General features: G+C 40.3%; 1 protein-coding gene across 1 annotated transcript in view; it reads right to left on the bottom strand.

Moving 5' to 3' along the window:
- znrf2b (zinc and ring finger 2b) overlaps nt 1-14,965 on the bottom strand; it is a 35,009-nt gene extending 20,044 nt beyond the window's left edge. The window contains exon 1 of the mRNA XM_053326766.1: nt 14,092-14,965. Coding sequence (XP_053182741.1) covers nt 14,092-14,488 — 397 coding nt within the window. The 5' untranslated portion in view covers nt 14,489-14,965. The remainder of the gene's footprint in view (nt 1-14,091) is intronic.
- Nucleotides 14,966-15,414: the final 449 nt, after the last annotated feature.

Here is a 15,414-nt window from a genome sequence, read left to right on the forward strand (position 1 = left end):
ATATGATAAATACACTTGAAACTTATTACAGTGTTTTTGTAAATGAAATTAAAAAAAACACCAATAAAAGCTGTATCTGCTCAAAGATCTCAGTCGTTGAGTTTTAGTTATTTATAACTTAAGTTACTTAAAAATGTGAAGAAGCTCAGCCTAAACTGATTCGAAATGGGATTTTAAATAATTCAGATTGGATATGCAGATTTGCTGCTGGATTGTGATTGGATAAAACATTATGGACCCATACTAGAGGCAGTAGAGCTGAGTCAATACTGGAGACAACTGAGGGTCACCGTATTGATAGAGCTGAGAAAACAGTTGGCCAGTAGATGCATGTATAATTCATACTGCTTGCCACCTGCACTCCAAGGGACTTGGAGAGGGTAAAAAAGGGAGAAGAGTGGGAAAAAAAGGAACAGAAGGGAGGGGTGGGGGGGCTGCAGAGGGCAGGGAAGAGAGGAGTATAAATAAATATGCTTTGGGCTGCTGGGAAAATGGCTTTAAGTAGGGTAAATGATGAGAGGGCTTCCTGTTATCAGGCTAATGTAACACTGCCTTCTACCTACGTCAGGCGGTGTGTATCTCCATCTCTCCCTCAGTAAATATTAGCATCACACACAAACACAGAGCACCTGCAGGAGGCAGCAACGGAAAGACTAAACTATCCCAGTCAGGTGATCTAGAAAATAACAGTCTAACACCGTCACATCACAAACGAACAAAGAGAATCAACAGAATACATTATATTGAGTTGGTGCCATTGGCATTTAAAGCTAACCTCTAGCAGCAGGTTGATTTTTAGGAAGAAGATAGATAGAAGAAGAACGGTAAAGAAGAGTTAAAGTCAAACACTTAAAGGAATAGTTAAAATATGCTTATTTTTACTCAAGAGTGAGATGAGAAGATCAATACCACTCTTAAGTCAGCCCGAAGGATGTAGTTAGCCTAGCTTAGCATAACGAGTTGAAGCTGGGGGAAATAACTAGCTTAATAGCTGGTAATGTGGTGTATTTACTTTATAGTTTTCACATTTTTATTCTTGTCATAAAAGTGCCAGGCTGATAAATACTTTTATTTTTTGTCAAGGCAGCTACCGTAGCTTGAGGCAAAAGTCAGGCTGCTAGATGCTAATTGACCATTCAGAAAGCCTCAATTTCACAGTAGAAATACAAAGTCAGTCATTTTTGTTTCAATTTCTAAACCCAGGCCTTCTAATAAGTGTGCTGGTGGTCGTATTGGAAAAGATTGGTCCTTTAATAAGATTTGAAGAGTTGATAGGTGTTGATTGACAGCTATGTGACTTCACTTCATGTGTTTCATACGTTTAGTGTTATGTTTTTTTGATACCTGTCCTGTTAAAACTATTTAGCTAAAGTAGCTAACATTAGCCAGAGTAAGCTAGAGTTAGCTTGGTTACAATGTAGCGGATCGTAGCAACAACCCATACTCCTTATTTGGAATAGAATGGAAAAAATGGCTTCAAACCAGCTCCAATGCAAACCAACGTGTGACGTCTAACAATGCTGGACAACGTGCCGCTGGATCCTGGTGTTGCTTTTTCTTTTTTCTTTATCTGTTTTTTATCCATTTGTCTTACTTTTATCTTTGTTTTTTAGTTAATTGTCTTGCTTTTTCTTATTCAGTTACCAAAGAGAAGCAAACCAGAGTTTCATTGTACGTGTGTATACACACAAATAAAGATCATTCATCTCAGTCTTAGGAAGAACGCAAATATCAATTTTTCCCAAGACTCTTTCTTTAAAAAGGTAAATACGCTAAAAATACACAAAAACTAAGTGTAAAATTCAAAATAATAATAATAATTATAATAATTCTCACTTTGGCACCCCCGTTAAGGACTGAAAGCAATATATGAATAAACTTAACCTATCAGAATAATGTGAGAGACACTTTTCTGGGCTTTTTAGGGAAGTTTCCACTTGCTAAAAACCCCCATTGTTGTCAGCCACAGTGACAGTAAGGGTTCCATCACATGGTGCATGCTCTTAATCTTCTGCCATGTAAAGTTCAGCAGATGGACGACACTTCAGAAAAACAGCAGGGACAGTTTTAAAAAAAAAAGAAAAAAAAAGATGGCTGGCAAACAAACCACAAGCTTAAAGTACCTGCTGGCTGACCCAGGACATGCTTCTATGAGTGTTGCCACAACACGCACTGAATACACTTGCACACAGTAAACCTAGCCTAGTTAAGTCTGGAAAGTACACTACCAGCAGTGTGCTAGGTCTGGTCTTATCAGCAGGAAGGCTGTACTAACATTGTCTGTACTGCAACACAATGACACAGCTGAATAGCAGCTGATTGTGTGATAATCACAAACTATGAGCGGCTGTGTGGGTCATAAATCATACATGCCTACAACACCACTGTACTCACATTAACACTATAATTCTCACTCTCACACATCATTACTCTCTCTCTCATATGTCCCTAGACACAATAGTAGTGTGTGAGAGGGAATTGCTGATATGAAGTTTAATGTTTTTGTAGTTGCTGACATTAGTGACTAAATGCTGTACCACTAGCATTTACAACACTAATATTTCAGACCAAAATCATTTTGTTATTTTACTATCTTATCACTATTATTCCATCGTAGAGCAAAGTAAATGGGCAGTTTTGATTTTAGGCCCAATACTTACCTTATACTAACGATCTCACCCACTTCATGCAACTTCTCCTCTAAGCTCTCAACAGTACAACAGAAGTGCAGCGCCATGCATGGCTTTGAACAGTGAAGGTATGTGCAGTTATCTCTACTTGTATGATTAATTGATGATTCATAATGATGGAAAGCTTTTCGCTCCACCCTTTAGTGTAGCCATTTAGAATAATTATAACACTGACACTTTGCATGAAGTAGTTTGTTTTTCATGTAGCCCTGCCTTTAGAATTGATGCTAGAAAGCTTTGATGACATAGCAGTAGCTAGGAAGACTAGTATTTGCATTACAAGCTTAACTGCAACAAATCTTATTACAGCTCCAAGAAGTCCGGATGAGTTTTCTACCTGTACTTGTTAAGCTGTACTACTTATGAGAATTGCTTGACACTGATTCCAAAGAGTCCCATCCTCCTTAAGTAATGAATTTACTTAAGCATCTCAATGGAAACTGTTACTTTTAAAGAGGAATTTCACGGCTGTGGCTCAGGAACTGGAGCAGTCATCCACCAACTGGAAGATTGGCGGTTCGATTCCCAGCTCCTCCAGATATTTAACCCCAAATTGCTTCCGATGCTACAATGGTGTATGAATGTGTGGGTGAATGTTAGTACCCCTCTGAGGAATGTGTGAATGGCTGAATGTGACATGTAGTGTCTCTTAAAATTAACTCATCCATATAGTAGAAAGGTGCAATTATTTTTGAAATGGGTGCCCTATGACTAAGGAAAACTGAGAAAGAGTTTGGAGAACCCCAACACGACTCTATATCCTACAACAACCAGAATGCATGCATGCGGTCCCACCCACGGCAACAGACGGTGTGCGCAAAGATTGTAACAACAAACATCATGCTGGATTTACACGGATCATTGCAAACGAGAGCTGCACACAAACTAGAACGCATCCAGAGCTCATCGGTCGGTCAAAACACCTCCATCTGTACAAGAGGTGAAAAACTACAAACACTGCTTCTTTTGTTGCCATGGACGACGAGGAATCAAGACATTGTACACCCAAATTGTCATCTTGCTGCACTGTCGCGGCTTTAACAAAGGGAAGACATTTAAATATGATAGTTATCAACTTGAAAATTGGTGAAATCGTCCTTTAATGTACATCCACCAACCAAGCTTCAAAACATGCCTTATGAAACCTGTGAGCGACGTCACAGCTGCTATGTCCCGCTGCAGTATTCAAATAAAGGGCCTGCGCAGGTAAGATGAGATGAAGAGCAGGTTAGGTAGTCACCGGCTTATCTCGTCAAGACGGATTTCAGCTAACCTGCAGAGACACGGCACGGCTCAGCTTCATGGTGCATGATCTCCTGCAACGTCATGCTGACCTGTCGGACATTTCTCCAGTCAGACCCAGTGTTATTTTCCTCAGCAGGCTTCGGATCACTGTCCTTGCATCCTTGTTCATGCAATAATGACAGCTTGCAGAAGTAACTGTCAGACATCATGGTGTCTCCTTACTATCCTCTTTACAGGCTTCAGTCTGGCATTAGTTCAATGCAGAAAACAGGCGAGCTTCAAACCCATCCTCGCTTTACTGATGGACAACATCCAGCAGCTTCTTTGAGGTTTCATCAAAAAGGAGAGAAATAATTCAGCTACTGTTGGGAAAGATTCAGACTCACAGCCTATATTATCAAATGCTTTGTCTACAGTAACCTTCATCAGTGATGGCGTAGAACTGTCACTGCTTGATCTCATGAGAAATTCAAACTTCAAACTGTCTCTGTATGAAGCACTGTGGAATGTTAAACTTCCACCTGAGCAACTTTGCAGAACTATAGCTTCAGTTAGTCTGTCATATTTAACTATTATTACATACCAATAAGTATATATATGTATTATATTGTATTAAATGCGTGTATTTACTAACTCAGACTGCTGAAGCCTCATATAAGCTCCACATCTACTTTTAAATGACTATGTTGATGATTTAGTCCTCCGTCACTTCCATTGAAAGCACATTTGAAGGAGATTTTTTAATAATGGTATGAAAAGGAGCAATAATTACAGCTCATATGGACACCTGACTGCTGTTTTAAGACTGACTTACTTAGCTTGCTCCCACTATGTTGGACAGCCATGTCAACATACACTGTATACAAAACAAGATGATGATGTCATCAGGTAACACAATTTTGATTTGATAATTGACACTGAATTAGTGACAATCTGGGATTATGTCATAGTTGGAGGCTATTTCATCCATTTTATCCAGATGTGTTTTATGGCCTCCAGCTGTTACGCAGCTATCACAGTAAAAAAAAAACAAGTTATTACACTATTGACTGTGTTTGGAGTAGCTCCAGGGTTTGTTCCTACATGACATCATTGTTTCAGTCTGTTTTCTCGCTGCTCAGTTTACGAAGACGCTCAGTCAAGGTCATAAATTATAACTGATCTGCGCAACATCATTAAAGTGTCATACTTTATGTGAATTTAATTTGAGTGTAGATTTTCCATTAAAAAGTTGATCTCATTCATCTTTTAGTCTGTCATAACACATTTTCATATGGAGCAGATTTTCATTGAGTCATCATGATTTTAATATTCATGGCAGGATCAGCAATACTAACTCTGACTCTTAACTACAGCCTACAATAACTGAGCAGTACAGTAATTGATCTAATTGGCATGTGATTAGGTATTAGCCTCACAGTCCCTAGCATGTTTTGACTGATTGACTCTTACATTATTATGACCTAAAAGTGCATTTCGCAAATGATTAGACTCTGATTGAATGTACTGATATTGCTTTGGTGTCCTCGCTTAACCGTTAGACCTTGTCTAAGGTGAGCTACAGTATTCTACATGAGTAGACTGCTGGCACTGTTTCAAAACAGGTCACGCAAGGACAACTGCTGCATTTACAGTCTGGCTGTAGAGTAATAACCTTCCTATATCAGGGCTGCAGTTCTTAATAACTGTAGCACTCCTCACTCCTTCATATAAGATGTTAGAAGACTTGGTGTATGATTAACATGATATGAGCAGGTTTTTGACTAGTTATTCTCTGATTTCCTCAGACTTGCATTTGGCGTGGTTTATACCGTACAAATTTACGGTGTTACATTTCTTTGGAAAATAAGGCCTCATTATCGTCTCTAAATCGGGTTCCACACCTTTTTTTTTTTTTTTTTTTTTACAGTGAAAGCACAGCATTGTTGTCAGAAATAGGCAAGGATACCTTTACTTGGTCTTTCTCACCTTTGCTGAGCCTTTCTTTAGACACGTTTGTTGCTAGAAAAAGATGCTTTTTCTTTCACTTTTTTCCTCATTAGGTTTCTCCAACATTCATTTGCATTTAATTACATCAGTGTACCACCACATCTTCCTATGCACAGTTGGTCACGTGAAGCAACGCACACATTGTTGAGGCAGCAGAGGAAGAAATGAGACATTAGGCATTTGTTTCGATGCAACGGGTCTTCCCACAAATACAAACAGGGCAGAATTGTTTGTAGCATAAAAATGAGATTGCTAGAGGCCTGATTCGACATCGTGGTTGTATTCTGATAAATTGTGCAGCTTGAATAGCAATACGACAGTGAATAACCACTACGACAGTATACAATTAAGTATTGGCATTTGCCAGTAAAACCAGGGTGACAGACCATTAGCCACTTTTTTTATCTCATTGCCAATCCATTATACCCCAAACACAAATGTGTCTGACTTGATATAATGGACAATTTCGTTGTTGAAGTAGAGCTAAAAATGGCACTATAAGAGCAATGTGTCATCTTAAAGTACTCCACTCAAAAATATGTTTCTTTTCTGGCTCTTAGGGTTGAATGTTTAAGCTTGTGCAGAGTTTGACACTTAAAAGACTGCTGAAGCTTTGTGCTCATTTAAAATGTGATTTTAAAGGCCTTATGGGCTTTTGTGCAGGGTTTGTGGCATCGCAGCCAGTTTGGAAGCCGATCCTGGCCCAATACTCAACTTACACAAGTGTAATGTGGAGACCTGAGGCTTCCAGTGAGTGCACAAACACCAAGAATGGACTTTACGGTGAAGTAGAACCCAGTTTATGAGCCAATGAGATTAGACAAAACTGTGTATTGTCTCCATGGCAATGACTTCCTTTCTAACTTGTGCTTTCTCAGGCTTTTTTTGTAGCTGGATCAATTGTAGCATCTTAAAACATGAATGAGCATAGAAATAGTGAGTCACTTGCCTGAGTTGCATTTCTAGCATGGTTGAAGTGGCAGAAACATGAAAAAAAGAAAAGGCTGAGGTTCCTCAGTCAAAAACTGTACAATCTCAATCAGCTGACAGTTTGCGGATTTGACCAGCTGACTTCCCTATGAGCTGGTTGGCTGTTGTAACAGGCGATGTGCCTTATGTTCTAAAATCAGCCACTAGCAACTTGACAAGTTGAGTCAGAGGCGACGCCACCGGCTAGATTGAGTCGAACCACTTTTCACTTCAACATTCTAAAACAGTTCCATCTCCTCATGAATCTTTGGTCTGAACTGGGCTTAGGAGACATCTTACATCCAGCAAAATCACAGTTTATTTTGGGTTCGCTCAGACTGAGCTTCAATAACATCAGTACGCTGGTCTGGGACTACTCGGTGCCTGCTGGCGCTCACTCAATAAACACAACTAATGGAGTATAATACAACCCCTTTAAAACTAGTGTTGCTATAGTTGTAGAGAGACATGTACAGAGTATGCTTCAGAGACTCTGTGCAACATGTAAGACTAAAATATTAAAACCTTCTGACCCTGCTGTAATGACTTTACACAGGGAAATAAGAAGTAGCAACTGAATAGATGAGTTGCAGATGGAAAATCTTTTGACTGCCTGCACAAAAATCCCTCAAAGGACCTTCAATGTAATTTGTCAGTCTTGGCTCAATTCAAAGTTTGCTAGAATTTGGATAAACGGAGTCTGTTGCACTGTTATCATGCTCTGTGATTCATTCAAATCACAAACTGACAATGGGCAAGCCTTTCCATCATGTTTTCAGAGGGTTTATCAAGGACGGAAAGTCTCCAAACAACCCAAACAGAATGGTTAGAGACTTTGGACTATGACATTATCTTCCTGTTTACTCCAGTGTTCTTGCAGGAAATTAAGTCCACGTCCAATATGTGACCTTTCTCTGTTTTTTTTTAATTCAATCATTGGGTTTGTTTCCAGTATTTGAAGACATCCAGAGTTCAGCCCAGACCCTTTTTTTGTGGCAGCCTGAGGGCACAATGTACCTTTCCATGGATATGTTTTGTGCGTGTGCATGATTCAGCATGTTGCCAGAGATAACTGGAAGCTCTCTTAAAAAAGACTTGCAGTGTCTGTCTCTTCTCAGTTGTCTCTGTGCCATCTCCTTGCCGAACTGGAATGCCAAAACGCTTCCAAACAACACACTGACAAATTAATAGAGTGTCTTCAGCTCCGGCGTGAAGCATCGAGGATGGGGGTGTACAACACATTAGAGATGTGGGCCTGTGGGTACATGGAATGTTTAATACACAGCTTTCTGTCAATGTTCCCGTTCCACACTCTTGTACTGGCAGCTTGTACAATATTTTGAGGTTGAAGATGCACTCCCTGATTTTGTTACAACCCCCGTGTAATCACAAAATGTATGCCAGTATCACTGTTGATGTTTTAAAATGCAAATGTGAGCCGTGTCTTCTTTGAAAACTACAAGAATCTTAAAACCACAAAGCTGAATGGGTATTACTTGTTTTGGGTCTCGCTTCATTGCTGTTTCTTTACTTAATTGCAACTACAAAAGCTAAAAACCACACAAGTTCAACGTACGATAGGCTTGTAAAGTTGATACGAAGCCACATTAGTATTCACCTGGGCTTTGAATTGGCCGCCTGATGAATGTAACTTCAGTATTGCCTCTTCTTATCTGTTTGTTTAGCTTCTAGCCAACCACCTTCTGGCTGCTATAGCTGTGTGTTGTGTGTCATTTGTTTGCTGAAAACAGCTGCATGTTGCTGCTGCTGCTGGAAACAAGGTTTGGGGGGCATAAAACCACAGTGTGTCTGGGGCAAGTAGGCATGAACTGCTAAAATAGTCTGAACACCTGTAGAAACAACAGTGTTACTAAATAAGATTCAGCACAGGATGTGGCCAAATTAACTATGTTGACAGGCACACTATAATAGTCCACTATTATTCTGAATATGGCAATATTACAAATTTAACACAGGTTCATTAAACAGCATAATCCATTTGGATATTCCAAATTATGCCTAATTGTGCATGTTCTTATTAAGACATGTGGGATACGCTTGCTTTGGACATGTATACAGTTCATTCAGATGTGTCTCAGTTGGGGTTTTACCATAGATTGCGATACACAGACTCAGCTCCCTGTATGCTGTAAACAAACCAACAGTTTGTAAGGCTGGCATAGAGATGGATGATGGGCTGGTTGTGTAATGCATACCTGCACTAGAGCAGGAAATCAGACTGAGGAATGGAATGAGCAGTGTAGTAAAACATCATGGGGACGATGTGCCTGTAACTATACATCATTTATAATATCAGTCATATCACTATCACTTATAAGCATCAGACAGCAGCTCACTAATGTTTTTCCACCTCACTGGTTTACTTCGCTGTCTTGTAAATTCTCGTTCCCACTGGAGCAGACGGACACCAAACCCTCTGCATACAAACAGGAATATTAGAGGAATGTTTATTTGAATTATCCATGTGAACAGTTTAGTGGGAGCATTGTCTTTTTTGAAATATGGGCAAAAATCTGGAATATTATGTGCATGTAAACATAGTGAATGTTTGAAGCTCATCAACAGGTGAGTTCCCCCACAAAGTTCACGCATCAGGAAATAATAATTTATGATGATCTAATTTATATAATCTATTCTCTACTGTGCTCTCACTATAGGTGATGCACAGACCAGACTGTTAGCTGTTTGCATAAGGACTTAGACAGAAACAGCTACGAGTGAGTTCAAAGAGATGCTGCTGTTACACCTGTAGACATGGAAATTGCTTCAGCTTTGAATATTACAAACCCATTATATTATAGAGGAGATGTCTTATAACCACCAAACTATCTCAAGTATGCTTTTTTTTGTACTTTGGGTGAATCAACCCTTTAATTGAGCTGCTACTATGCCACATACACTTTAACTGTTGTTGTTGTTACTGTTGCTTTAGATGATTGTGTAATGTTTAAGAGCTTCTTGAAGAGCTTCTTAACAAACACACACACACACACACACACACACACACACACACACGTCTTGTTGTTCCATTCATCAGGTTGTTACGTGGAATCGATTTGACACAGGTAACTTACATTTCTCACACGTGTTCATGCTCTTGTCAGCATTCTGCACGCTGCATTGACCAAACTGACCAATCAGTGAGTTAATGAAGGTGTGGAAGCTGCTCTGCTGTGTGTTCATCAGGCGGCTCCATGTCAAAGCTTTGAATTACCATCCATTCACAGAGAGAGCATCATTCCACCTGCTAACACCTGCAGCTACATATGTATATGTGTGCGTGTGTGTGTGTGTGTGTGTCTGTGTGTGTGCACAATTGATTCAGCCATTGTAAAGGAAAGAAACTTAACGAGCTGAACTAATCATCAGGTGCCTGTCCACTGACTCACACTCACATAAACATGTGTACACAGTCTGCCACAAGAGTGTGTATGTGTGGTGTGGTGTGTGTTTGTTTTAGTAAATACACTCACGTGCACTAACATACAATGTGATGAATTAAATATTAAGACTAAAGGGACTATGCGCACTGTGAAATATCAATAAAATGTGTCCATGTCATCAGGAAATCATCAGCTGTCAGGACAATAAGTGAGGACAGAGAGGAAAGATGATCCATGTGTGTTTCCAGTGACGTGGGCCATGTTCACATCAACAAACACAGCCTTCACATTCATTTAAACGGGATCAGTCTGTCAGCACGGTGGAGGTAACACAGACGGCTCCGGTAGAACAGCTGAACCTGCCTCAAGTTTTTATATGACACAACATGACGTCATCGGGCAAGGTGATGATTTGGCCCGATGAAACAAGTTCAAACACACATAGCTGCTGGAATACTTTGGAAGTGAGGTTGAAGCTGAGTATTTCTGCTGTTTACTTCACAATTATTGCAACAAAATATAGAATAGTTGTAAAATTCCATCTCCTCAAACTGGACTTTCTGGATTGTATTTCATGTCTCAATGGAACCTAAAGCAACATCCCATCCACTCTATCACATTATGTTGTTTTAACACATGGCTGTTTCAGGTTTGACTTCCCCATGGAAACATTAAGACAACTGGATATTCCATCACTAATTTGTCTCAGTGGCTACTCGCAAAACTACACCGACCTGTCATGATAACTACTTTTGTTGGATGATATATTGTCTCAGAAATAATCGAGATAAACAATATTATTGTCATTTGAAGATTATTTTATACCACTGATATAATGATAATATAATAGTATAATCATTTAGGGGGGGGGGGCATTGGAGAATAAGCGCTACACATCAATTATCACTCTCTGTATTATAATTTTTTAAAAAACTGTCAAGGTTTTATACTTACAAAACTTTCCAATGGTCTATAATAGTGATGTCATCCCAATATGTGGGCGGAGCCAGCAGGAGAAAAACACTAATAATCATGTGCAGTGGGCCGCATAACCCTGAGGCAAACCCCCAGAAGCTATAAAACATTTCTGGCTTATGCACCCAGGCAAGCGTTTTTCATTGGAGTGAATGGGCAGCATCTCTGAGCTCAGTATCCAGCTCCTGTAATAAATCCACAGGACGCCTGATAAGGTGGCTGAAAAGACCTGCAGGACTGCAGTGCATGGTGGGAGATGCTTGGCTTGAGTCATACTGTGGAAACTCTTCATTTTCTGCTTGAGGGCACAGATTTCAATTTTATTAGTTTCACTTTAAACTATAAAGTAGTGTATTTATTTTGTGCTGAAGAGCTACAAACTGACTTTCAATGTGTTTTAACAGTGATGAGCTGTATCTATCTATCTATCTATCTATCTATCTATCCATCTATCTATCCCTCTATCTATCTATCCATCCATCTATCCATCTATCTATTTCATTCCCAATATTTTCACACTAACAACTTAATTCCTATTGAAGTCTTTTAAATATTATAAAGGGAAATAAAACTTTTGGTAAGAGGAAGAACATCTTTTATAAAATCTGACATGAAACTCAGAGTGTAAACAATGTCAACAATGCAGACATGTGCCTTACAGTATATTTCTGCTGTGCATCAACTGTGACTGGGAGGATATTATGAATAAGATGAAGGTGCACCAGATTTTATGAAATTACTGTATGACATCATCTACTATACATAGGAAGATAAATCCTGTCATATGCATCTCATTCGATCAACTGTCAGATGTATGACTTCCTGTAATATTCTACAGTATGTTCTACTGGCGCGGGTCCAACCTGACTGCAGCTTTTTTTTTTCTCACTTCCCTCCGCCGCTGCTACCGCCCGCTCTCGTCCGCGCTCCCTGCACAAAAGCCAAATTCATCTCAAATGAGCCTATTGTCTGATTCCAAATGCTGCTGAGAATTTCTGTCTTTCCTCTGTAAGCCAAAAAGAAAAAAAAAAAGAAAAGAAAGAAGAAACAGGCACACTTGTGTTGTAGGTGACTAACAAAGAAAGACGAAACAATCTCTGCATTTTAAAACCCAAACTTGAGTTGACTTAAGGCACATTTAGGGACTGACTACATACTGCAGTGATACCTGTTGATGCTGCTGTCAATCAAAGCAGCTGATTCACTCACTTACAACCTGAATTAAACCACGTTCAGCAATCAGAAGACTTCACTCCCTGCAGCTGTCACGAGCGGATCAATACAAAAAAACCAACCAGAAGACAAAGAGGTTTCCTGCTGTTTACATTAAGGTTTGGCTCCGATCACATGTGTGAGTCATCGTCCTCACACATGAACGCCATTATAAACCAGCAGACGCTACTCGCTCGCCTCCCAGGCATCTCCACCAGTGTGTGTGTACATAGCAGTCATATTAACACTGCTCTGCTTTCTCTGTACGTCTGCTTATCAAACCGCAGTGTGTGTGTGTGTGTGTGTGTGTGTGTGTGTGTGTGTGTAAGGTGAAAGTGTTCAGGCTTGTAACAGGTACTCTGATTTAAATCACAGATCTTCCTTTTAAACATAAGTATTCATGTTATTTAGTCAGTTTCTCTTTTAAACCATCACACACGGATCAGTCAGGCATATAATCTCTTATTTTATTATTACTATCATTCATTATTCTATATTATTTATACTATTATCGTCTTTTTAATCTTTTTTAACCTAGTTTTTACACTAACTTTTTTATTATAGATTCTGTTGTTGTTCCTTTTCTTTATATTGTCATTGTTCTGTCTTATTATCAGCTTGTCAACTATCAACTATGAAGCACTTTGACCCACATTAACCTGTAAGAGAGCTGCTATATAAATTCATTTTGATTGATTGATATTATGTTCAATTTTTTTTTAATTGAAAAATGTATGTTTTGTTCGACCAGCAGTTTAAAAATCATAAACATTCAATTTCAGTGCTATTAAAACAGCCAATTGTTACATTTGAGGAAGTGAAACCAACACTTAGAAACACTTCATATCAGAATGTTGATTAATGAATGAACTGAATCCACTGATTGTTTCAGCATCACTCATGTCTACTATTTGGCTCCAGAGCCTCAGTGACCCCAGAGCACAGAGAGGCCATGACCTCACTTAACTGTCTGTGAGTTTTAGCAACATGCAGGGGATTTACATTATAAAGATGTACTAACTAAACTAACACACTGTGTATTTTCTTGGCTGAGCCCACTATTCTAAGACTCGGTGTGTTTAAATAGACTATTTGTAGGATTTAAATGTTTACACGGCCATGGTTTGATTTCTGGCCAATGTGGAGACAGCTCTGAAAACAGGCTTTGAAATGAGATGTAGTTACACAGGTTATGAATAAATATGACAAATCCAAATAAAAGTATGAATTTAAGTTTTGGTGTTGGATAATAATTTAGTGATGAAGGTTTGGGGGGGGGGGGGCACATGGGTTCATGGGTTCATGGGTTCATGATCACTGTATTTCTAAAATCACTGCTTGTCTGAAACTATCTGTATGTCATTTATGTTTAATGTGAAATGATGTTCAGCAGTGACGTGACCTCTTTCTATAGTAATAATCATTCCTCTATAATATTGTATATTAATTACACTGTATCATTTGGATTAGACTGGCCCTCATCCTGACCCATCTGACAGCCCTGCTCGTAAACAGTCATGTGTCAGTGTCACTTGAGTTCACTGAGCTGTACACACAACCACGCACGCACACACACACACACGCACACACACACTCTGCCCTCTTACCTCCGAATAGATGAGGTGAGAGGTGTGCTGGTAATGAACCTATCAGCAGCCTCCTATCTCTGTCCGCCGCCTCCTCCGGACTGCTGCCTCCGGACTCCTGGGAGCTGTAGGCTCCGCTGCTGTTCGGTATGTTGATGCCGGACTGTGGTCTGATCCCTGAGCCTCCTGAGCCCCCCGCAGACCTGGCCCTGGCTCCGATGTGCTGGCTGGTGCTGGACGTGGCTCCGGAGGCTCCAGACGCACTGTAAGCGTGGTACCTCACCCCTCCGGCGGCTGTCCTGCTCCCGTTACTCCCGTTACTGCTGGAGGTGCTGGAGGGCAGATCCGAGCCGGAGTACGCTCTGGTCCGTCCGTTAGCAGCTGGATTAGCCGCCGGGCTGCTCTGCTTCGCCCCCATGTTCACCTCCTCTGACACGGATTGAAAATATGAAAGAGTCGCTCTGCACGGACGTCCTGTAAGAAGAAAAAGCACTTTGTGCGTCGCTATGATCCCACGGAGGTCAGGTACATGCCACTGAGAGAAAAGTTAAAGCGGTCATGTGTGACAAGCTCCAGCAGCAGATGTGTTGTCAAACTTTCGAGAGTGTCAGCAGTGTGTCGTGTGCTGCAGGGCAGGAAGCCGCTGCGTGCTGCTCACGGTGCTCCGCCATGGCTCCTGAGCAGCATGAAGGAGTGAAGAGCCGCGCGCTCCTCACACCTCCCCGCCTACTGCACAGTGCTGGGAGGGAGGAAGTGATGCAGGACAAAGTCTTTGCACAAAAGCGTTTAATCAGCGGCAGCAAAGAGACGCGGAGTAAGCTGCAGTCGCTCACTGATACTTCCGGATTTCAAAATAAAGCCGTTGCAGTGTTCAGGGGCCATTGAGGTGTTTCAAAGGGAGTCATTTATTTTCACTGCAACTCTATCCTTAAGTAAGCATAGGCTGTATTAAAATAATGGACATAGTCACTGTGACATCACCCACTGGTTTGTGGACTAACGTTTTGAAGTCCAGACTTTGGCATTTTGACTGTTGCCATCTTGGTTTTTCGGAGCCAGAAGTAAGTAAGTGAGTGAGTGAGTGAGTGGATGGGTGGATGAATAGATGGATAGATAGATAGATTTTATTCATCCCCATAGGGGAAATTATGTATCCAATAGCTCAAATATATAGGCTACACCAATAAATAAATAAATGAATAAGAACAAATCATCTATACAAAAAGCCTAAAAGTTATAAAACTGAGCAAAAATATACAAGAAAATGCTCAATGGGTTGCTGCCCTGCACTCAGGCACACAGCTCTTCTTATAAATAGTCTCCAGCTCAAAATACTTCAGCCCT

Source organism: Scomber japonicus, chromosome 10, assembly GCF_027409825.1.
Source record: "Scomber japonicus isolate fScoJap1 chromosome 10, fScoJap1.pri, whole genome shotgun sequence".
Classification (NCBI taxonomy): domain Eukaryota; kingdom Metazoa; phylum Chordata; class Actinopteri; order Scombriformes; family Scombridae; genus Scomber; species Scomber japonicus.